The sequence below is a fragment of the Trachypithecus francoisi genome, unplaced genomic scaffold (genome assembly GCF_009764315.1).
Source record: "Trachypithecus francoisi isolate TF-2019V2 unplaced genomic scaffold, Tfra_2.0 Lachesis_group0, whole genome shotgun sequence".
Lineage (NCBI taxonomy): Eukaryota > Metazoa > Chordata > Mammalia > Primates > Cercopithecidae > Trachypithecus > Trachypithecus francoisi.
In genome coordinates, this window is record NW_022681453.1 from 130,393,652 (window position 1) to 130,418,015 (window position 24,364).

General features: G+C 45.7%; 1 protein-coding gene across 3 annotated transcripts in view; it reads right to left on the reverse strand.

The window, feature by feature from the left end:
* The window catches only part of LAMP3 (lysosomal associated membrane protein 3), a 58,322-nt gene extending 35,739 nt beyond the window's left edge, over window positions 1-22,583 (reverse strand). For all 3 annotated transcript variants that reach the window (XM_033211818.1, XM_033211817.1, XM_033211816.1), the window contains exons 1-3: window positions 22,270-22,583; window positions 13,069-13,778; window positions 11,724-11,852 (exon numbers count right to left, since the gene is read on the reverse strand). In XM_033211818.1, the coding sequence (XP_033067709.1) occupies window positions 11,724-11,852; window positions 13,069-13,778; window positions 22,270-22,318 (888 nt within the window). In that variant the 5' untranslated portion in view covers window positions 22,319-22,583. The remainder of the gene's footprint in view (window positions 1-11,723; window positions 11,853-13,068; window positions 13,779-22,269) is intronic.
* Window positions 22,584-24,364: the final 1,781 nt, after the last annotated feature.

The following is a 24,364-nucleotide window of genomic DNA, read 5'->3' on the forward strand; positions in this document are numbered from 1 at the left end:
CCTTTTATTTTTAAGACCATCCATCTGGTTTAGAAGGCTCATCCTTAAGGATACCATGGGAGGACCTCCCGGGGTCCATAAACCCTCTGGGAAAAACAATGTATACAAAATGGTGTCTACATGTTCCTACATAGGGTGTCAATGGCTTTACACAGCTTAATGGGTCTATGTCCTCAAAATGGCTAAATGGGGCCACTGGAAGGGATTATGGGAAGAAATGCCTTACCCTGAGATCCCTGGGTATCCTCTGGAAGAGAACCCCAAGTGGTTGTATTTAAACACAAAGCAGTACCCCCACATTTCATTTAGGAATTATCTTTCCAGAAAAACAAAAACAAACTACAAAACAGCCCTATAAAAACAAAGGGCATGAAACCTTCTAGGGAACTGAATTGGGGTGTAGAAGGGTAAGTTGAAAAGGGAGTTTCCATTTTTTAATTGAGGTGATCCACAGTGTTCTCAGTTTTAAACATTCCTTAGAAAACCATCTATAAGTAAGAGGTGCAAAAATGGCAGAGCAACCCAAATCAGAACATGAAATTGAATTACTTTTAGAGGTTTCAAATATAGTCATCACAGAAACTTAACAATACTAATCTTGACCACATTATAGTTCATTTGTGTATTGTTAGTGGATAAAATGTTGATTCATTACACAATAAAAGGGTTCCATAAATACAAACTGCTTTAGTAAGATCATTGATACTGATACACTGAGTTCTAGCTCCTACAATTCATTGACCAGCACCAGCCACACAACAGCTTCCTACCCTGTGTTAAGCACTGTCGTGGGCACTTCCATGCACTTGCCTTATTTAATCCTCACCATAATCATGAGGAAAAATGAGGCTGGGTGACTTGTTCCATGTCACAGCCCTAAGAGGTGGCAGGGGAAGATATGATCTCCAGCTCTGCCTGCCTCCAAGTCTAGTCTTTTTTTTTTTGAGACGGAGTCTTGCTCTGTCGCCCAGGCTGGAGTGCAGTGGCTGGATCTCAGCTCACTGCAAGCTCCGCCTCCCAGGTTTACGCCATTCTCTTGCCTCAGCCTCCCAAGTAGCTGGGACTACAAGCGCCCACCACCTCGCCCGGCTAGTTCTTCGTATTTTTTTTTTAGTAGAGACGGGGTTTCACCGTGTTAGCCAGGATGGTCTCGATCTCCTGACCTTGTGATCCGCCCGTCTTGGCCTCCCAAAGTGCTGGGATTACAGGCTTCAGCCACCGCGCCCGGCCTCCAAGTCTAGTCTTTAACATCTCTTTCATACCCACTCCATGCCAGGGATTGTTCTAGGTCCTGGGAGAGGACCTGGTTGCCTCCGTCAAGGTACTCAGTCTCTTGGGTCTTGAAGGCAAGTTGAACAATGCCCTTAGACCATCCATTTGCTTTAGGGAGAAATGTCTCTTTTAAAAAGACACCAACTTTGTGTTGCTTTTATATACCATTTATTCAGGGCATTTTTAAAATCTGGAGCCTCTTTTAATCTAAGAGAGACTTACATTTCAGGGTCCACAGTCAGGGTTACAAGACCCCCGCCCCATCCCTAAGGGCACAGAGGGCCCACTGAAGGGTTTTAAGCAGGGCAGTGACATGAGCATAGCTTTGATTTTGGAAATGGCTCGGGCTGCACTGTGAGACTGATTTGAGGAGCAGCAGAGTAGTGATGAGGTCAGCTCAGACTCCTCAGAGGCCTCTTGGAATCTTCCCTTTGGTGTCTCCCTGACCTGCCCACCTAAGGAAAGAATGCGTGGCATTTCTGTGAGAGTTTCACCATTCGCCACATGCATGTTTTCACTGACATTGCCTCACTTGATCCTTACAATGACCTCCTGAGACAGAATCGATATTATCAGACCATTTTACAGCTGAGAACAAAGAGGCTCAGAAGAGTTAAGCATCTACCGCAGATGCACATAGTTTGTAGGTGAGACAAAGCAAGATCCTGCCCTACATTTTCCTCCATGGGATGTGTGGGTATAGGACAAAAATTCATTATGTGAGAATTTACTTTCACATTCCCTGAAAGGCAGTTGAAACCTATAACCATTGATGGGAAGCAGGACTGGCTACATAATGAATTTTTGGGGCTCAGTAAGAAATGAAAGTGTGGGGCCACATGTTCAAAACTCAAGAATTTCATGGGGCCACAGTAAAGCATGAAAACAAGCCTGAGCCCTTCCAGATGCACAAGCGGAACACCTGGGAACCCGTTCCTGATGGGCAGGGCCACTGCTGTTCCACAAGAATCCACTCTTTCTAGGACTAATCAAAAAATGAGGCCTTCCACAAGCAGAGTGCTCACATTCACTGCGAGTTCATCTTAAGGGCACAACAGGACAGAGTCTGGAACCTGTACTCAGATTTCTTTCCATTTTGACTGAATCAAGATTAGTCAAACGTTGACTAGGACTAAGCTGATGTCTAGCTTTTCTTTTTTCTTTTTTTTTCTTTTTGAGTCGGGGTCTCCCTCTGTTGCCCAGGCTGGTGTGCAGTGGCAAGATCTTGGCTCACTGCAGCCTCAACCTGCCGGGCTCAAGTGAGCCTCCTGCCTGAGCATCCCAAGTAGCTGGAACTACAAGCACATGCCACCACAGCCAGCTTTTTTTTTTTTTTTTTTAATTTTGTAGAGATGGGATCTCACTATGATGCCCAGGCTAGTCTTGAACTCCTGGCCTCAAGAGATCCTCCCTACTTGGCCTCTCAAAGTGTTGGGATTACAAGGAATGAGGCTTGAGGTGTGAGCTACTATGCCTAGCCATGATGTCTATCTTTAGGGTAAAGGAAAAGTATCTGTTAGGTGGATTCATGTCAACAAAAGGGCAGGGGGATATTTAGTTTTCTTAAGATTCCAAGTTTGACTTGACATGATCATACTTCAATCGTCCTGCACATCTCTTCTGACTCACTCTTTCCATATGGTATTTAAGCCCTGGGTCTCAGGGTTAATGGCGTGGGGATATACCATCTTGTCTCACCACCATTCAAGACAGACATGGCTTCTGTTCATACATCCCTATTAAGTATTTCTTTTCTTTTTTTGGTTTTGTTTTGTTTTGTTTTGTTTTTTGAGACGGAGTCTGGCTCTGCCACCCAAGCTGGAGTGCAGTGGCCGGATCTCAGCTCGCTGCAAGCCCCGCCTCCTGGGTTTACGCCGTTCTCCTGCCTCAGCCTCCCAAGTAGCTGGGACTACAGGCGCCCGCCTCGTCGCCCGGCTAGTTTTTTGTAGTTTTTAGTAGAGATGGGGTTTCACAGTATTAGCCAGGATGGTCTCGATCTCCTGACCTCGTGATCCGCCCGTCTCGGCCTCCCAAAGTGCTGGGATTACAGGCTTGAGCCACCGCGCCCGGCCAAGTATTTCTTTTCAAGAAAAAAAAAGATTCCAAGTGTTACATAATTTATGCTATGGAATGAGGACTTTGCCTTGGGGATGGTGAAATGTGTGACCAGTGCATTGATGAAGTTTGGGGAACAATGACTAGAGATTCAGGGAACTAAGAAGAGGAAGTCTCTCATTTTACCTGAAACGGAAGTGGGGAAGGGGGAATTTCACAGGGTGATGATATTTGAGTTATTTTAAGGATGGATGCTAAAGGAGCTGAGGGGTGGGAAGGGCCTTCCAGGCAGAGGGAAAGTACCAGGGGAAACAGGGTGTGGAAAGTACAGATTACCTGGGGAGTTCTAAGTGGTGCACTGTGAGGGTGTTAACATTTGAACACTGGTCATGGTCCTCAGAAGCCCAGCTCGTAGGCCAAGAGGGTTCCAAATGCCCCTCAAAGGCTCTGGAGACCAGTTTGAGCAACATAATTAAAACCCATCTCTACAAAAAATAAAAATAAAATAAAAAATTAGCTGGTGGCATGTACCTGTAGTCCCAGCTACTCAGGAGACTGAGGCATGGGAGGATCACTTGAGTCCAGGAGGCCGAGGCTGCAGTGAGCTATGATCGTGCTACCACACTTCAGCCTGGGTGACAGAGGGAGGCCCTTTCTTTAAAAAAAAAAAAAAAAGCTCTGGAAACACCAGAACACCAGGTGGGTCTGCAGCATTGATTCTAAGACCTCAGTTGGCCAGTGCACTGCCTGACCCTGGCACCTCTCCTCTCTTGATGGTTGATTTCACTATGTTGAGAGCCAGGGCTGGAGACCTAGAGCTGCCCGGCCAAAGGGGTGGAGGAGAAAGGGATAGTCCTGCGCACAGAACGGAGTTACTGAAGGATGTTTTAAAAGCAACTATCCCACCAGGAAGGATGTTGTAGGGAGGTGGGGGAAGAGACGTACGTGATCTTGAACTTGAAGGGTCTGAACAAGTTTCAGCCTGTCACCCTAACCAAATGAGACACTGACGGGGAAAGTTTTTCAGTTTTTCAAAAAATGAAACTGAGGGAAAAAAAGAAAGGAAATCCACCTCTCCTGACCCCACTAGGGGCCAAATACCGCACTGAGCACTTTTACATTCTTTAGCTCAGCACACTCTCACGGCAGCCCCGCAAAATAAGCACTGGTTGGCTCCATCTTATAGAAGAGGAACTGAGGCTCAGAGATCATGAGCAGCCTGTTCATGGTCACGAAGTGAATGATACGGATAATTTGCCTTGAGTGAACAACGAGGTTATGTGATTGATTTTTCTTTATGTTGTAGTCATTGGTAGTATTTCAATTTAAAAAACTACAAATTGGGCTGGGCACAGTGGCTCACACCTGTAATCCCAGCACTTTGGGAGGCTGAGGTGGGTGGATCACCTGAGGTCAGGACTTCAAGATCAGCCTGGCCAACATGGCGAAACCCCATCTCTACTAAAAAATACAAAAATTAACCAGGTGTGGTGGTGCACACCTGTAATCCCAGCTACTCGAGAGGCTGAGGCAGGAGAATCACTTGAATCCAGGAGGTGGAGTTTGCAGTGAGCCAAAATCATGCCATTGCACTCCAGCCTGGGTGACAAGAGCAAAACCTCATCTCAAAAGCAAGCAAACAAACAAAATCCTACAAATTGAAAGCTGGAACTATTGCCTATATTTCTGTTATTTTTCTTTCATAGCCAAGCTCATTGTTCAGGACAAAGTAAGTGCTCAGTAAATTCTTACTAATAAACGAGTTGATAAATCAGGCCTAATCAACATCCATTTATCATTCTACAACGTAGCTCCCATAACATCTATTATATTATAATGAATAAACTCACATTTTCTAAGGTTCTCTTTTTCTCTAGAGCCATGGTTTTCAACCACACATGATTTTTGCCTCCCAGGAGACATTTGACAATGTCTGGAGACATTTTGAGTTGTCAGACTGGGGTGGGCAGTTGCTCCTGGCGTCTTGTAGACAGAGGCCAGAAATGCTGCTAACCATTTTTCAAGGCACAAGGTAGTCCCACACAAAGACTTACCTGGCCTCAAATGTTAATACTGTTGCTGTTGAGAAGTGCTCGTTTAGAAAGCAGCAACATTTCAAAAGTGATCGACTGCATGGTTGAGTCCATTTCTCTTTTGGAAAAATCTAGAAGGCTTTCTTACCTAAATACACTTCATACAATACACCCATTAGGGCAGAAGTCACAGCATCAGAATCCACAGGCAAATCTGGCCTTACGTTGCAGGTTTTTTGGCCAGCATGTTGTTGTTTTGTTTTTTTTTTTTTGAGACGGAGTTTCACTCTTGTTGCCCAGGCTGGAGTGCAGTGTCACAATCTTGGCTCACTGCAACCTCCGCCTCCTGGGTTCAAGCGATTCTCCTGCCTCAGCCTCCCAAGTAGCTGGGATTACAGGCACCTGCCACCACGCCCAGCTAATTTTTGTATTTTTAGTAGAGACAGGGTCTTGCCATGTTGGCCAGGCTGGTCTTGAACTCCTGGCCCTGGGTAATCCACCCGCCTTGGCCTCCAAAGTGCTGGGGGATTACAGGCGTGAGCCACCACACCCGGCCCTCAAAATTTTAAAAATGTTTTGCCAACATTAAAAAAACATGTGCTTTTCTAGAAAGATCTAGATTTCTGCCTTATCTTGAACAATCAGAAGATCTGGCATTACCACCCTCTCCTTACCACCTGATTGACAGGACATGTAAAATACTGAGCAACTGCGCCTGTAATTCCAGCACTTTTGGAGGCCAAGGCAGGTGGATCACGAGGTCAGGAGATCGAGACCATCCTGGCTAACATAGTGAAACCCCGTCTCTACTAAAAATATAAAAAATTAGCTGGGCATGGTGGCACACGCCTGTAGTCCCAGCTACTCGGGAGGCTGAGGCAGGAGAATTGCTTGAACCCAAGAGGCGGAGGTTGCAGTTAGTCAAGATTGTGTCACCACACTCCAGCCTGGGCAACAAAGCAAGACTCCATCTAAAAAAAAAGAAAAAAAAAATGGAACAACTGGTACAGAAGGTAAGCCACTCAGAATGGACATTGGAGCATCCCAAATAAATGCCATAAAGGATAGTGATAATCCTCGGGGCTAGACACCAGCCCTGCCATTTGCACCATCTGCAGAACTAACTCCTAGGGAGATGAACACTCTCCTGCCCCTCCCTTTTGTCTCCTAATTTCTGAGTCCTTGTCAGTTGTCTCATTACTTTGTGCTTACTTTAACATTTTTTCTTATTAGATTGAATGGAAATTGAAATATTTCTTGTCTTTAATTTTTGATGAAGGTCTATTTTGATCTTTATCAAAACTGGTAAAATAAAAATTTAGGACTGCTTGTTTCAATGAAAACTTTTTTTTTTTTTTTTTTTTTTGAGACGGAGTCTCGCTCTGTCGCCCGGGCTGGAGTGCAGTGGCCGGATCTCAGCTCACTGCAAGCTCCGCCTCCTGGGTTCCCGCCATTCTCCTGCCTCAGCCTCCCGAGTAGCTGGGACTACAGGCGCCCGCCACCTCGCCCGGCTAGTTTTTTGTATTTTTTAGTAGAGACGGGGTTTCACCGTGTTCGCCCGGATGGTCTTGATCTCCTGACCTCGTGATCCGCCCGCCTCGGCCTCCCAAAGTGCTGGGATTACAGGCTTGAGCCACCGCGCCCGGCCTTTTTTTTTTTTTTTTTTTTAACTAGCTTGCTTCGCTCATTAAGTTATATGCCTAGCCCCTGTAATTCTCGAATTCAGGGTCCCTGTTTTGGCTTAAACAAGTTCCTATTGATTGATGTTTTTTAGAAAGAGTCTCACTCTATCACCCAGGCTGGAGTGCAACGGCACAATCACAGCTCATTGCAGCCTTGACCTCCTAGGTTCAAGCAATCATCCCACCTCAACCTGCATGTGGTAGCTGGGACCACAGGTACACGTCACCATGGCTAGCTAATTTTTAAATTTTTTGTAGAGATAGTGTCTTGCTATGTTGCCCAGGCTGATCTCAAACCCCTGGGCTCATGCAATCATTCCACCTTGGCTTCTGACAGTCCTGGGATTACAGGTGTGCCAGCCAAATTCTTTTTTAAAATGCAGAAATTCAACGGTGCCAAGAACATATATTGAGGAAAGGACAGTCTCTTTAATAAATGGTGCTGGGCAAACCGGATATCTATATGCAGAACAATGAAACTAGACTTCTATCTCTTGCTGTGTACAGCAATCACATCAGAATGGATTAATGACTTAAATCTGAGATATCAAACTTTGAAACTACTAAAAGAAAACACTGGGGAAACTCTTCAGGACATTGGTCTGGGCAAAGACTCCTTGAGTAATACCCCAAACCACAGGCAACCAAAGCACAAATGGACAAATGGGATTATACCAAGTTAAAACGCATCTGCACAGCAAAGGAAACAATCAACAAAGTGAAGAGACAACCCACAGAATGAGAGAAAATGTTTGCAAACTATCCATCCGACAAGGGATTAATAAGCAGAACATATAAGAAGCTCAAACAACTTAACAGTAAAACATCTAATAATTTGATTTAAAAAATCTAATAATTTGATTTTAAAAATTCAATGCAAAAGATCTGAGTAGACATTTCTCAAAAGAAGACATAAAATGGCAAACAGGTCTATGAAAAGGTGCTCAATATCACTGATCATAAGATAAATGCAAATCAAAACTACAATGAGATATCATCTCACCCCAGTTAAAATGGCTCTTATTCAAAAGACAGGCAATAACAAATGCTGGTGAGGATGTGGAGAAAGGGGAACCCTTGTATACTGCTGGCGAGAATGTAAATTAGTAGAACCAAGATGGAGAACAGTTTGGATCCTCAAAAACCTTAAAAGAGAGCCACCATATGATCTTGCAATCCCACTGTAAAATATATACCCCAAAGAAAGAAAATCAGTATATGGAAGAGATGTGCTCTCCCACATCCATTCTAGCACTGTTCACAACAGCTAAGGTTTGCAAGCAACCAAAGTGGCCATCAACAGATGAATGGATAAGAAAACACAGTACATATACACAATTCAGCTGTGAAAAAGAATGAGATCCAGTCATCTGCAACAACGTGGATGGAACTGGAGGTCATTATATTAAGTGAAATAAGCCAGGCACAGAAAGACAAACTTTCTACCTTCTCACTTATTTGTGGAAGCTAAAAATTGAAACAATTGAACTCATGGAGATTGAGAGTAGAATGATGGTTACCAGAGGCTGGGAAGGGTAATGAGTGGGGTGAGGGAAAAGGGAATGGTTAATGGGTAAAAAAATATAGACAGAATGGGCCAGGCGCAGTGGCTCACACCTGTAATCCCAGCACTTTGGGAGGCTAAGGTGGGTGGATCACAAGGTCAAGAGATCGAGACCGTCCTGGCCACCATGGTGAGACCCTGTCTCTACTAAAAATACAAAAATTAGCCAAACATGGTGGTGCGCGGCTGTAGTCCCAACTACTTGGGAGGCTGAGGCAGAGGAATCGCTTGAACCTGAGAGGCAGAGGTTGCAGTGAGCCAAGATCGCACCACTGCACTCCAGCCTGGGCGACAGAGCGAGACTCCATCTCAAAAAAATAAAAAATAATATGTATATGTGTATATATATATAGAGAGAGAGAGAGAGAGAAAGAGAGAGAGAGAGACAGGGAGAGACAGAATGAATAAGATCTGATACTTGATAGCACAACAGAGTAACTGAAGTCAAAAATAATTTGTTGTACATTTTAAAATAACTGAAAGTATATTTAGATTTTTTGTAACACAAAGGATAAATGCTTCAGGTGATGAACAATCCATTTACCCTGATGTGATTATTACACACTGTATGCCTATATCAAAATATCTCATGTAGCCCATAAATATATACACCTACTATGTACCCACAAACATTTAAAAATAAATTAAAAGTCAAAATAAATTTAATAAAAAATAAACGCATAAGTTTCTGGGATAACTAAGGCCAGCGGGAATTTTTACGTTCTATGAGCCTCTCAGCTCTCCTCCTGGCGGAGGCCAGCTACTTTGGGAATTTGTGCTGGGGAATGGAACGAATAAGGGGCATGTGGCTGGTGAAATTCCAGCAAAGCAGCTATTGCAACACTCGGGGCCATGGGCTGAGAGTGTCCCACTTTGCCCCTTCCTGAAGGTGGGTGAATGGAGGGAGGGGAGGACGACCTGCTGGTGCTTCTGGCTCTTTCTGGACACCCATTTCCTGCCCCTACCCTTGGAAGAAGAGATAATTTGGGAGCTCAAAGGATTTTCAGAAAGGCAGGGACTCAACACTTAGGTGGAATTTGGTCAGAGACCAGCCTGAAGGAATAGGAAAGGCAGGGTTGGAGCATCAGGAGAAGAAGAAAGCAACAAAAAGAGAGGTTGAAAGTGTCAAAGAAATCACTGTCTGCAGGTCTGCCTGAGGTCTGATAGCAGCTGCCCTTGTGTGCCACAAATGCTGGAGTTTGCCAATGTCTTCCATTAGTCAATGAGTCACTTGGGCAGTGGGGAGTGGTCTGGGTGGAACTGAGCCCTGAACCAAAGCATAAAATGTTTATGTCTTTATCTTCTGCTATTTTGCCAAAGTAACTTTTTTTTTTTTTTTTTGGAGAGCAGTGGTGCAATCATTGAATCATTACTCACTGCAGCCTCAACCTCCTGGGCTCAAGCAATCCTCCCACCTCAGCCTCCTGAGTAGCTAGGGCTACAAGCATGTGCTACCAAGACCAGCTAATTTTATTTTGTTTTCTTTGGCAGAGGCAGGGTCTTGCTATATATTTCCCAGGCTGGTCTCAAATTCCTGGCCTCGAGTGATTCTTGAGCCACTGGATCCAGCCCAGGGACTTTTAAAGAAATTCTTGTCATCTCTATAGTTGAACTTCAATTTTCCAGGGATAGAGCAGTTATTCTACCCTGAATGTCTTCCCCATTTGCTGTGAGGGGTTAGGTAGGAAGGGCTGTGTCTTTCCCACTTAGTCGCAAAAGGAAACCACTGACTTCTCAAGAGCAACTCTACCTTAGTACGCTCCAGGAGAATAAAGCCTTTGAGACCAAGTTAATAATGACAACAATCATAACCACCCTTCATTGAACACTGTTATCTATTGTGCTAGCCGGTTTACATACCCCATTTCTAATATTCCCAAGGGTCCTACTAGGTACATGTGATTATTTCCATTTTACAGGTTGGGAAACAAGCCCCAGCTCCCCTGAGATCATGCAGCTAATCCCAGCTGCAAGGGGCCTCTCAGCGCCTCCTCTCAGCTCTTCCTGGGGCAATTTGAAGGACACTCTGGGGCAAGAGGGGGCAAGTCTCTCCCTGGGGAGTGGGATGACCAGCCACTTCTGGTCTGTGAGACATTTGCCTGTTTCAGTCACTGTAATTGCAGCTGCCGGCTCTTGAGCATCTGCCACTTCCCATGCATGGGGCATGCTTTTTTTTTTTTTTTTAATTGAGGCAGAGTTTTGCTCCTGTTGCCCAGGCTGGAGTGCAATGGCGCAATCTCGGCTCACTGCAACCTCCACCTCCCAAGTTCAAGTGATTCTCCTGCCTCAGCCTCCTAAGCAGCTGGGATTACAGGCACACACCACCACGGCCGGCTAATTTTTGTATTTTAGTAGAGATGGGGTTTCACCGCGTTGGCCAGGCTGGTCTCGAACTCCCGACCTCAGGTGATCTGCCTGCCTTGGCCTCCCAAAGTTCTGGGATTACAGGTGTGAGCCACTGCGCCTGGCTGGGGCATGCTCTTTACAGAGGCAATCTCTAGGTCCTTTCCTCCATTTTTCAAATGATAAAGCCCAGACAGGTTAAGTTGCCTGTCCAAAGTCACCAGGAGAGCAAGGGACAGAGCCAAATCCACAGTGAGACTCTCTGACCTCGATCTCTGACGGCTCTGTCCACGTTACTTCCCTGTCTGCCCCTTCCAGGGTATGGTTTGGGAAACCCAGTGCCTGCTCGGGCCCTGAATTTTGCCTGCTGTGGTTGGAAAGAACCTGTACTGACATTTGATTTCGGTTTTAAAATAATCCTGTTCCTCTGAATAATCCTGTTCCTCTGGTGTCCACTGGGAATTTCTATAGGTTTCCTCATCTGCACAACTTCCTCCTTTGGCTGGTTTGCAAAGGGCAGGGGTGGTTACATTCCCCAGAGGTCAAGTCTCCCCTAAGAGGCCCTGAAGCCGTTTTTGGGCTGCACAGAAGGAGGCTGAAGGGGGAAGAAGACAAACATAAGATGTTGACACTTCCTCCTCTCCATCCCCAAACCCCTCATTCTTATCAGCAAAGATCTCAAACTGAAGTGTGAGGTTGCACCACCGGGCCCCAGGATGAGGGAGAGGGAAAGCTGTACCAGATGCAGTTTGTGCAGAGGAGCTCAGGCCTCACCTTGGTAAATGTGAGATTCACAAATCCTCCCTGAAAATTCAACAGAAGGTTGGATTTTCGGGTGCCACAGTTCCCAGAGGCTTGGGTTGCATTGGGGTCGAGGTTGAAGTATCTCCGAGGTGAAAAAACCTAAACCAAGTAAGACAGATCAGCTAAATGAGATGTGGAAGAAAACTCTAGCTAGGGAACCAGAGGCATAGGCTAGTTTGTGAGCCTGAAACTTAAGGCTGAGGATTCACTGGAGAACTGCAAAGTCCCCAGACAGCATCTCTCGTTTCTAAACTGTAATGTTCAAAAACTTTCTTAAAGAGGAGTTCTCTCACAGAGGAGTTCCTTTGTAAATAATTGATGGCAGGTATATTCCTGATAAGCTGCATGGAATTTATGTTAAGCAAAACATGTTAAATGATACTAGAGGGAAGGTTTTGCTCTGTAAGGTACCTCTGTCACAAATGGCAACCTGGATGTAGAAGTTTTATTTGAAATCATTGAAGTTTGCAGAAAAAGAAAATATTGATGGCTGGGCACGGTGGCTCACGCCTGTAATCCCAGCACTTTGGGAGGCCGAGGCGGGTGGATCACAAGGTCAGGAGCTCGAGACCAGCCTGGCCAACATAGTGAAATCCCGTTTCTACTAAAAATACAAAAATTAGCCAGGTGCGATGGCAGGCACCTGTAATCCCAGCTACTCGGGAGGCTGAGGCAGGAACATCCCTTGAACCAGGGAGGCAGAGGTTGCAGTGAGCTGAGATTATGCCACTACACTCCAGCCTGAGCAACAGAGCCATACTCTGTCTAAAAAAAAAAACAAAAACAAAAACAAACAAACAACAACAACAAAAAAACAAAGAAAGAGAAAATATTGTTTTAGTGATTCCTTTAGTACATCAAGTGATCACAACCCCTCTCCCTCGGTTTTCTTGTTAATATGGATTTCCATATTAATGTCACAACTGTCTAGAACCATAGAGACCATCTGTCTTAAATCTCTCATTTCACAGGAAAGGATATGAGCCTTGTAAGTCTTCTGGAGTGGCAGGGAGGGGCTGAGATCGGCACTGAACATTCCACGACACTCTGCCCATGTTTGCTAAAAGTGAGGGTTGTGAATATTTAAATTTTTGTTTGCCTTCCTCTCTCCAAACAGTTGCTATTAGTTTCTATTTTCATGTCTATCCTAAAACATAATCACCTTTTAATGGAGCACCTTGGAGAGAGATGAGCTCACAGCTATTGGTTTCATTTAAAGTAAAGATACCGGATGTAGGGAATGATCATTCCCAGCAAGCCAACCTCCACTCAGACTCTTTGAAGACAGTGTTATAGTCCTGTGGCCCCAACTTACCGATTCCTTGTCTTGAACAATCAGCTGTATCCCCATCTCTGCTTTTATACAGAGTCTGCTTCCATTTAGAACTTGATAAATTCCAGTCTTGACTGAAGATGGCTGAGGTGCAAGGGTGGACCCAGGAACCGTGGAGGCAGGTGCGGCTGTTTGGGTGGTATTGTGGGCAGCTGCTGTTGTTCCTGGGGTGTGGGTGGGTTGAACGGGCTTCTGACCGGTTGTGCATTTGTGTGGTGCTATGGATAAAGTTGCTGGAAGGGTGGTCTGCTTACTGAGTTGAGTGGCGTTTCCAGTTTTGTGGCTGACGGTTGATGAACTGGTTCCAGTTGTATGACCTGGTGGTGTGATGGTGGGTGGCAGTGAATAAGGGGCTAAGCTGGGGCCGATTGTAACTTTAGTAAGTGGAGGAGCTGTGTGTGAGTTGTTGGATGTGGCCTGGGTTGTGACCAGGGTGTAGATAATTGGGCTGGTGGTTGGAGTGTTTTTTGTAGTTACTGGAGTAGTTGTTGGAGTTTTTATTGTAGCTGCTGTTTGAAAGGTGATGTGACCATCCATTAATCTTGCTGCTAAAGTTTGGTGAGGCGCTTGGTTAGCTGGTTGCTGGACAGGTTTTGCTATGTCCTGTCCTGTTGCTGCTGCAGTAGGTTGAGAATAATCTCTGGTTTTTGGAAATGCTTTTGCTCTCATTTGACTGCCATCGTGCAAAATTACTGAAAATTAGGAAACAAATGTGTTAAAAACACTAACCAATTGCTTACAAGGTCCCTCTCCCATCCCCATCTTGATGTTTGTTCATAAAAAAACCTAACATGCATATTTTTATATTGGGAGGAAATTTACAAGGGTATAACAATGAAGCAAACATCATCAAAGATTCTACCCCTAGGCCACAAACGTAATGTTCTGGTTATATCCATGTCTTTTACAGGGTTATGACAGTTCCACAGCACCCAGCCCCTTTGCCTGTGTGCGGTGTGGTACTAATACACACCAAAGCGATCGTGCTCAGCTAGATATCTAAGTGTCAATGCCTCTTCATTCTCCACCTTCAAATGTGAATCCGAACAGCTGACATAAAAAAGTGTTCCTGGGTGAACAGCTGCTAGATGACCTGATAGAGCTGGGGCAGCATGAATGATGGCAACAAAGCTTTACAGAGTTATACAGTTTTCACAGAATCACATAATCTCAGGTTTGAAAGGAAGGGGTCTTAAAGTTCGTCTAGTCCAAATCCCAGTCTTTTTTTTTTTTTTTTTTTGAGACAGAGTCTTGCTCTGTCACCCAGGCTGGAGTTGCAGTGGCACAATCTCAGCTCACTGCAACGTCCACCTCCCGAGTTCAAGTGATTCTCCAGCCTCAGCCTATTGAGCAGCTGGGACTACAGGCACCCGCTACCATGCCCGGCTAATTTGTGTGTTTTTAGTAGAGACGGGGTTTCACCATGTTGTCCAGGCTGGTCTCGAGCTCCTGATCTCGTGATCCACCTGCCTCGACCTTTCAAAGTGCCGGGATTATAAGTGTGACCCACCGCGCCCAGTCCCGAACCCTAATCTGATGTCTGAGTTACATCTACAGATCTTTGCCATGTGTTCATCCAATCTAGACTTAACTGTTCCCAATGACAGGAGACTCATCTCTTCACAATATAGTCCTTTCCATTTTTTATCTTGTTCCTTGTTGTTTTCTCAATATAGACAAATTCCTGTCATTTTCTTATGTAACTTTTGGAGCGGCCCAGCCTTTCTCAACCAAGGAAGAGAAGTCATAACTGCTCTGATATTTCAGGTGGGCTGTCCTTCGTGTTCTGGCTTTCATGGCAGCTCCTCAGAGCATCTTCCTTGTCCTCCTTATATAAAATAGTTCCCCATATCCATGATTCTCCACTGCAGTGTTAAATTCATTGCTTTCACTGCATTAATTACAACTTGTAATTATGTATGGGGACAGTATTCAAATATTTAACAACCAGCCTGGCCAGGCTTTATTTGTTGGTTGTGGATCTTTCCTAGTAGATTAAGAGCAACCTGAAGGTGGGAACTGTGTGCACCATTTTCACCAGCAGTGCCTGCGCATAGACAGTGTTCAGTAAATATAGGTCGAATGAAAAACTGACTGAATGTGTTAATGAGGACAATAGCATTGCAGGCCTTTTAGGATTATTGTAAGGCTCAAATGAGTTGGTTTAAGTAAAACTCTTCATGGACCTTTAAGCACACAGACGGTGTCTCCTATTGTCACAGGTTCTCTCCAGAGGCCGTCCTTAAGGGCAGAGGGCCTCTGGTTCTTTTCCAACTAGAATAGGTCTATCCTTGTCTCCTTCCAGGCACATAGGGATCCAGAAAAGTGGACAAAACACAGCTCATATGGGCCAGGCACGGTGGCTCACACCTGTAATCCCAACACTTTGGGAGGCCAAGGTGGGCGGATGACCTGAGGTCAGGAGTTCAAGACCAGCCTGACCAACATGGTGAAATCCCGTCTCTACTAAAAATACAAAAATTAGCTGGGCGTGGTGACACAGTGCCTGTAATCGCAGCTACTTGGGAGGTCCAGGCAGGAGAATCACTTGAACCCGGGAGGCTGAGGTTGCAGTGTGTTGAGAACACACCATTGCACTCCAGCCTGGGCAATAAGAGCAAAACTCCACCTCCAAAACAACAACAACAACAAACAGATGATGTCTTTAGGAGTCTGTGGTCAGGCACACTGAGAGATGCCTGTGTCCCTTCAATTTTGTGGTTTCTCTGTGTTTACCCACAGACTCTCAGGACAGCTGGAGCTGTCCTGTGCTGGGCTGAGACTGCATTGGGAGAACATGCAGAAAGGGAAAGGAGATCTTGCTATGCTAGTATTTACAAAGTCCTAAAGTTCATACCCAATAAAAATAATTCATATATGCCTTTTCTATCTCCCTCCTCCATTCAATACACTTCTAAGAGGTTACTTTTCTCATATTAATAACAATAAAAATTCCAGGTTACTGGACATTTACTACATAGAAGGCCTTAGGTCAAGGGTCATCTTTTACCAACTTCTCTCAAAAACCCTTTGGTGGTTACTACTTTATCCATCTTTCAAATGAGGAAACTCAGGCTTGGAAAGTTTCAGCCATTTGACCATAATGACACAACTGATCGAAGCTGGGGCAGAGACTTGAACACTGGTACATCTGAATCAAAGCTTGCCTTTGGGTTTGAGGGGTGGTGGAGGTGGGGTGTCGCTGGGAAGAATGGTGAGAGAAGACACAAAAGCAGAGGAAAGAGGAACAGGAGGGTGCCCTCCAGTGACCCCAATTCATGAAAACTTCATAATGATGATCCTTGGTGAGAGTTTCAAAATTTCATGTGCTGAAAAGGGAATTATTTTCCAGAAGAAAAGTTCTAACTTTAAGTCCAGTAGTAAGACCCATGAATTATTTCTGTACAACTGGTTTGCAAAATAGGAAAGACAAAAGCATCAGTTCAAATTGCCTTTATAACCTTATAAAAAGATTGACGACTATTAATGACATTAAGTTATTTGAGATCATTCTTTAAGAGTCCTTTTTTTTTAATCTAAAATATCCCTTTGGATAAGTTAAATGCATGATACTTGAGAGTTGTAGGTTTGATGGGGTACAGGTTTACCTACAAACATTTGTAAAATCCCTACACGTAGAACTTTTATGCCCATGTCATGGAGCTTGGAGAAAGATTTTTCACTTCGAGATTATAATGGAGGTTGAGTGTTGTTGAAGATTTATTTTAGCAATTCGTTTGGGCAAAACCCACGTTGCTGGTTCTCTGGTCAAATACCAGTGAGAGCCCCATTAGATTCATACTATTATGATGGAGAAAGAGAATTCACTCTCAAATGTGGTTTCCAGGAATATCTTGTGGTGAAAAGTAAAGATTGCTACAGAGACCTCCAGGAGACTAGAAACCACTTGCCAGTCGTTCTCTTGGGGAAGTAATTATATCCTTGCTAAAATCCTACTCTGTATGGCTGGTGTCTATAAGCTAAAGAGAATCTTCTCAACTGAGTATAATTTCCTAAACTGAGTAGTGCACCCTTAAAAAAAAAAAAAGCCTTCCTCAAGATGGAACTAGAACTCTTCTCTCAGTGGTAATGAATGAACGCAAATAAATAAAAAAAGGACTTAGTTGTTCACAAATGAACAGCATCCTAAACAAGCCAAGAAGATATATGGTACCTGGTCAAGGTGTGCTTGCTATGTAGGAAGCCTGTTGAGATGTCTTGATACGGTGTGTAGGTGTAGGTGTGTCTCTGGGTGGTGGACAGAAGGCCGGGCTTGCAGATGGCTCAACCAAAAGTGCCAAGTTTATGGATGTTACAGATTAAACCTGTCAGAGAAGTATAGTGCTCACCCCTTCTCCTTCCCTCTTCTGGCCCTCACAGTGCTCCTCCTCTCCCTGTAGGAGTGTGGGGCATAAAAGATAGGCAGGTGATTCGACTGGGGTAGGTATGCTCTGCATTGTAAAGTAGCTCAGAAAGACCATATGAGCTACTTTGTAATGTATATGACCACACACATGGTCTATGTATATGACCACACATATATGACTCATTTCTGTAAAAACTGGGTCACAGTTTTTAAATGGGATGTTTGGCCCTGTAGAGGTTTAGTCAAGGTCACAGGTTTGTCTGAAGCCTAGAAAGAGGGCAGTGGGGGATGGGCACGATGGCTCACGCCTGTAATCCCAGCACTTCGGGAGGCTGAGGCGGGCAGATCACGAGGTCAGGAGATCAAGACCATCCTGGCTAACATGTTAAAACCCGATCTGTACTAAAAAAAAAAACAAAAACAAAAATTAGCCAGGCGTGATGGCAGGCGCCTGTAGTCCCAGCTACTCCAGAGGCTGAGGCAGGAGAATGGGGTGAACCTGGGAGGCGGAGCTTGTAGTGAGTCGAGATCACACCACTGCACTCCAGCCTGGGTGACAGAGCGAGATTCCATCTTAAAAAAATAAAAATAAAAATAAAAATAAATAAATAAATAAAAGAGGGCAGTGGGCAGAAGCAAGGGCAGGCATAGACCAGACTTTGTCTTGACCCTCCCTCTATTCATAGAACATAGCTTTGGTGTTCACACACCCATCTGCCCACCGCCAACCCAGCCTCTCCTCTCCAGAATTCAGGAGACTTCGCAAACAAGCACCCCAGGGCCTTGATCCATTGCTTGGACTCCACTAGATGGAAATTTGCATGAAGAGGCATTAGAAGGTTTTGGTTCCCCTACAACCAGTGGGTGTGAGGTGAGTCATTGCCCAGTCCCCTGGGAAAGTCAATGATTTCACAAGGGATCTTTTCTAGGTATTTTCCTGACAGTCAGTCCCTTCCCAGACAGCGTTTGGTTGGTTTCCCTGCCACACCACTCAACAGTATGTAGGGGTCTCCTCTCAGGCAGGCTCCACACCAGACACCGGGGGTAGGTCTCTGTTCTCAGGGGCACTGTGAGGCAGACACATGAGTAGACCATACTCCTCAGTGTGACTTGTTTTTTGTTTTTGTTTTTGTTTTCTCCTTGAGACAGGGTCTCACTCTGTCACCCAGGTTAGAGTGCAATGGCATGCTCAGGGCTCACTGTAGCCTCAGCTTCCTAGGTTCAAGCGATCCTCCCACCTCAGCCTCCCTAGTAGCTGGGACTACAGGCATGTGCCACCATGCCAAGCTAATTTTTGCATTTTTTGTACAGGGTCTCAGCATGTTGCCCAGGCTGGTTTCAAACTCCTAGGATTAAGTGATCCGCCTGCCTCAGACTCCCAAAGTGCTGGGATTACAGGTGTGGGCCACTGTGCCTGACTGACAAGTGTCTTTATCAAATCCCCAGATACTATGAGAGTGTGGGTAGGGTGGGAATCCAAAACAAGGATACATTCTTCAGGCAGACAAGGGAGGAGATGGTTTCCAGACAGGAGGAAGAGGATGTGTAAAGGCATAGAGGCTTCAGAAGTCTTGTATGTCTGGAGAACAGCAAGGGGTCAGCATGACCAGAACACAGGGATGGTATGGGAAGGGAGGGGTGAGAAGGGGAGACCAGCAGGCAGCAGGCCTGGCAGGCCTTGGAGACTACACTCTGTCTGCAGAGCTCTGAGGAGCACAGTCAGGGAGTCATTGGAGCCCCATGGCCATGTCCAGGTTCAGGGAATCACAGTTTAGCCCCCAGCACCTTTTCTGGCACCTCTAGGGGCAGCAGAAGCGGCTCCAGCAGGGTGCAGCAGAGAGAATCAAGGAAACCCTAGAGCAGAAGGGGCACTAGCCCTGTGACAGACTGCTGGCTGACTATTCCAAAATCCAGTCTCTCCTTCTTTCTAACAGAACCTCAAGCTTCAGCTGAGCACTTGTTGCCTGGAATAAAGAGCTCTGTGTCTAAGCCTCCTTTCTAGCTGGGTGGGAGCATATGACTGAGTTTTAGTGAAAGAAGAGAAGTATCAAGATCATGTGGACCTTCTGGGAAGGCTGGGTGAAGGCAGCTCAATCACCTGTGTGGCCTGCCTTTCTATAGCCCTTCTGTTTTTCCCCTTTGACCAACCTGCAACTTGTATGTGATGGCTGGAGCTCCAGCCGACATGTGGAACCATGAGGAGGCCTTGAGGGTAGAAGTCACATACCTATATGTCAGATCCTAATGACAGATCCCCAGTGAAGCACCCCCACACTAGAACTGACCTGAATTTCTCTGGATATGTTTTCACATGAAAGAATAACAAGCAACTATTTTGTTTAATCTACTGTTATTTTGGCTTGTCTCTTACGTGTCACTGAACCTAAACTTAACTGATATGAACTTAAATCCCCTCATTTTCTGGAGGGAAAATTTGAGATCAGGGAAGCATGTTGACTGGATAAAGATTACTCAGAGAGTTTACTCAAAAGCTCTGTCTCTCCTAGCAAAACTTTCTGATGATTTTTGCTCATTTCCAATTCAACAAGGATTTCTTGAGCCTATGCATGCAGGGCCATGTGGTACAGTAGTGTAGAGCCTAAACCCCAAGGCCAGACTTCGTTTTTGTTTTGTTTTGTTTGAGACACAGTCCACTATGTTGTCCAGGCTGGTCTCAAACTCCTGGCCTCAAGCGACCTTCCACCTCAGGATCGCAAAGTGCTAGGATTACAGGTGTGAGTCACTGCGCCCAGCCGAAACCAGATGTCTTGAATGCCAGTCTCAGGAATGCTACTCACTAAATGGAATACCATGAACAATTCCTTAACCTGCCTCTGCCTCAGTACCCTCATCGTAAAATAGGAATTAGAATAGCATCTACTTTTCAGGGTTCTTATGAGACTAAGTAAGTTATAGGTAAGTAGATGTATGAATAAAGCACATAGGTTAGCTGCTATGGGCACAGACTCTGGTTCAAAGCTTGACTCTGTCACCAGCTAGCTATGTGATCATGGGCAAGTTATTTAACCTCTTTGTGCTTCTATTTCCTCACAAGTAAAATGGAGATGACAGCAGTACTTACAAAGCTGTTTTGTGGATTAAAGCACTGAGAACAGTGCCTGGCACGCAGAAAGTGCCAGGAAGCCATGGCCATCATTGTTATTACCATGTGCTGATGAGCCCTGTACTGAGTGAAGAAGGGGCTCACGGTCAGGTTGTGAGGTGAATGGGAAAGGGACTGGAGAGACAAACAGGAGATACGGATGAACATCACTGAACAAAATCACTGCAGTAATTGCTTTCCAGGCACTACCTCATTTGTTTCCCCAGTACTCCTGGCAGAGGATATTATTCTCCCCATTTTTTAGTGATGAAACTGAGCACCCGAAAGGTTGGGTGATGTGAACAAGACCTCCCTGCTGGTAAGGGTCAGGGCAAGGGTTTGAATCCAGCTCCGTGCCACCCCTCAAAGGCCATGCAACACTCCACTTCTGAGGAAGAAACCTCTCATGCATCCTTCACCTAGCTTACCTCTGAGAATTTGTAGCTCAGAAAGGAACGGGTAATGTGGGTATTTTCTCTCCACTTACCCTTGAATTTGTCAATACTCACTGTGTATTTATTTATTTATTTTTGAGACAGAGTCTCACTCTGTTACCTAGGTTGGAGTGCAGTGGCACCATCTTGGCTCACTGCAACCTCCGCTCTTGGGTTCAAGCAATTTTCCTGCCTCAGCCTCCCAAGTGCCTGGGATTACAGGTGCACACCACCATGCCCGGCTAATTTTTGTATTTTCAGTAGAGGCAGGGTTTCACCATTGGCCAGGCTAGTCTCGAACTCTTGACCTCAAGGGATCCACCGGCCTCGGCCTCCCAAAGTGCTGGGATTGCAGGCGTGTGCCACCGCCCCCGGTCTGTCAATATCATTGTGTTTCTGAGTCTATCCATCCATTCAAGGATCGCTCACATACAGATCACTGTGGGTTACCGCTAGGCTGAGATTGTTTTGCTTTTTTAATAGCTTGCCCTGAGAAGCATAATGATGATTTCCTCTTCTGTCCCCTGAAAGAACCTGAAACTGTAAGTCTGAAAGCGTGGCGCAGGGGAGAACTGCCTAGGTGAGGGCAGCTGGCACGACCCTTCCCACAGCTTTCCTAACATTCCTAGCATTCATGTCACAAGCAAAGGCCACCGTGCCCCCTGCTTGAGCATGCTAGCCGGGCGGTGGGAACGGAGGAAGTGCTCTCATGACGTTCGATTAACCAGTAAACTTCATCACAGGAACAGCACCACAGAACCCAAGAGGACTCAATGTCTAGGGGGAAAAGCTTTGGAGAAAGCGGAGGGTCGGAACATAAAATAATCATAAACTCAGCGTCCCAGACGGCATCTGGGATGGGAAGTACAATGATAATTTAAAAAAAAAAAAAAAAAAAGTCTTTGACACTCTGTCCTACACCTTTCTGAAATGGCACAATCTGTCAGACCACATCTGATGCAAGGAAGAGCAAGACATGAGCGCTTTTCCCGGATAACAAAGCCAATACTCCCATTCCTAAATCCATCTCTTAAATCCAAGTGACCTCTACAGAGAAGGTGCCCAGAACCCTTTTGGAAGCGAGGGACAGTGTTACTGTCTTTCGGGTTGACACCTGCTCTGAGTAACTCACGGAAAACAAGTTTCAGCAGGAAAGCCCTTGGACGCGCCACACCTCCCTACCCACACCCGTCCTGTGGCGCCCGGGACTCCAGAGTGCGTTTAGATGACGGGGGACCGACACGGCAGGGCCACCGCGGGAAGCCCTGCGCACCACTCACCGGCCAGGGAAGCGAAGAGCACAGCCGCCGCGCTGAGCTGCCGGGGCATGGTGGGCGCTGGGCGAGGTTCTGCAGTGCGCGGCGAGGTCCGGGCAGGCCCCGAACCGGTGCCGGAGAAACCTACCTGTGCGGGAGAGACGAAGCCACCTGCTTATGAGAAGCCGCCGAAAAGCCCGCCCAGGGCCGCTGGGCGTGGAGGGAAACTCCGCCGGCCCCCTCCTCCCCTCATGGAGCCGGGAGGGGCGGGGACGCAGCGCGGCGCTGCGCGGCGGCCGGCGCCGGGCCTCTGGGACTGTTTACCGCACGCGCGTAGTCCCGGCAGCGCCGGCTTCCTGCGCTCATACCCTGGGTCTCCTCTTTTCTTTTTCTTTCTTTTTGAGACCAAGTCTCGCTCTGTCGCCCAGAGAGTGCAGTGGCGCGATCTCGGCTCACCACAACCTCCGCCTCCCGGGTTCAAGGGATTCTCCTGCCTCAGCCTCCGCAGTAGCTGGGATTACAGGCGCCCACCACCAGGCCCGGCCAATTTTTTGTATTTTTAGTAGAGATGGGGTTTCACCCTGTTGGCCAAGCTGGTCTCAAACTCCTTATGCCAGGTGATCCGCCCGCCTCGGCTTCCCAAAGAGCTGGGATTACAGGCGTTAGTTAGCCAGTGTGCCTGGCCCCAGGTGGTTTTACAGACCAGAAATTCCTGGAACAAGAAACACGCAATATCTTTTTTGTTTGTTTGTTTATTTGTTTGTGTGAGTCAGGGTCTCGCTCTATCACCCAGGCTGGAGTGCAGTGGCATGATCTCGGCTCTCTGAAACTTCCACCTCCTGGCCTCAAGCGAGTCTCCCACCTCAGCCTCCTGAGTAGCTGGGACCAAAGGCACATGCCACCGCGCCCAGCTATTTTATTTTATTTTATTTTATTATTTTATTTTATTAAGCTTATGTAGAGAGGAGGTCTTGCTGTGTTGCCCAGGCTGGTCTCGAGTTCCTGGCCTCAAACGATCCTCCCGCGTTAGCCAACCATTGGGATTAAGGTGTGAGCCAGGGCCCACGGCTCAACATCGCTGACAGGCAACCTTTTAATGTCTTATCTCCCTCCTCTATTAATTAAACGATGTTTTGACAGGGCTTGAGTCCCAGTGGGGAATACACATTAAGGGGAATACACATTAAGTGGGGAATACACATTAATATATTAGGAGACCTTCCTTATCACTGGATTGAGGGCTTTCAGCCTAGCCTCAAATTATTTTCTGAAAAATAACTTTGGCTACAACTATTTTATCTTACTATGTTGCTCCAAACACTCTAATCAAGTACACTTAACCAAAGCTTGCAGTGCGTTTCAGAATGGAATTTTTATGGTGAAAGGTGAGGGTTAACTTGTGCCAGTCAACCTAATTTCAGCAACTACCTGCTTTCTGATCTTTGAGACCGTTTATTCAAAAGACAATAAGTGGGTATAGACTGGTGCCAGGCACTCGTCTTACTCCATTTAAGTGCCATAGCCACTCTGTGTGGACACCGTTGTTATTATTGCTGCCCCATTTCGCAGACGGAGAAACTAAGCACAAAGAAGGGAGTTGCCCGAGTCCCTTAGATAATAAATACAGAAACTGGGCCATAAATTCTGTCTGCCTTGAGAGTGTAGGATTTTAAGCACTGTGCCATTGTAACTGAAGAGGTGTTTACAACTAGAATATAATATATGCTTTTAAGTTGCTTACTGCCTAGTTGAGAGAAATTTATTAATATACAACAATATCTAGAGAGTGACTGATCAATTATTTACTACTCAGAGCCACACTAGATGAGGAATGGGATAGTGAAGGAGATGGCTTCATGGTGGTTTGCTCTCCAATCTTCTTCTTCAACATTGTTTTCACTATTCTAAGTTCTCTGCATTTCCGTATTAATTTTAGAATCGTTTTGCCAATTTCTACCAAAAATCCAACTGAGATTTTTATTAGGATTGCATTAAATCTGTAGGTAAATTCAAGAAGATTTGACATCGCAACAATATTGAGTCTTCTGATTATAAACATGGTATATCTCTCCATTTATTTAGGTCTTCTGTATTTTTTTCCCAGATTTCTCAAATACTG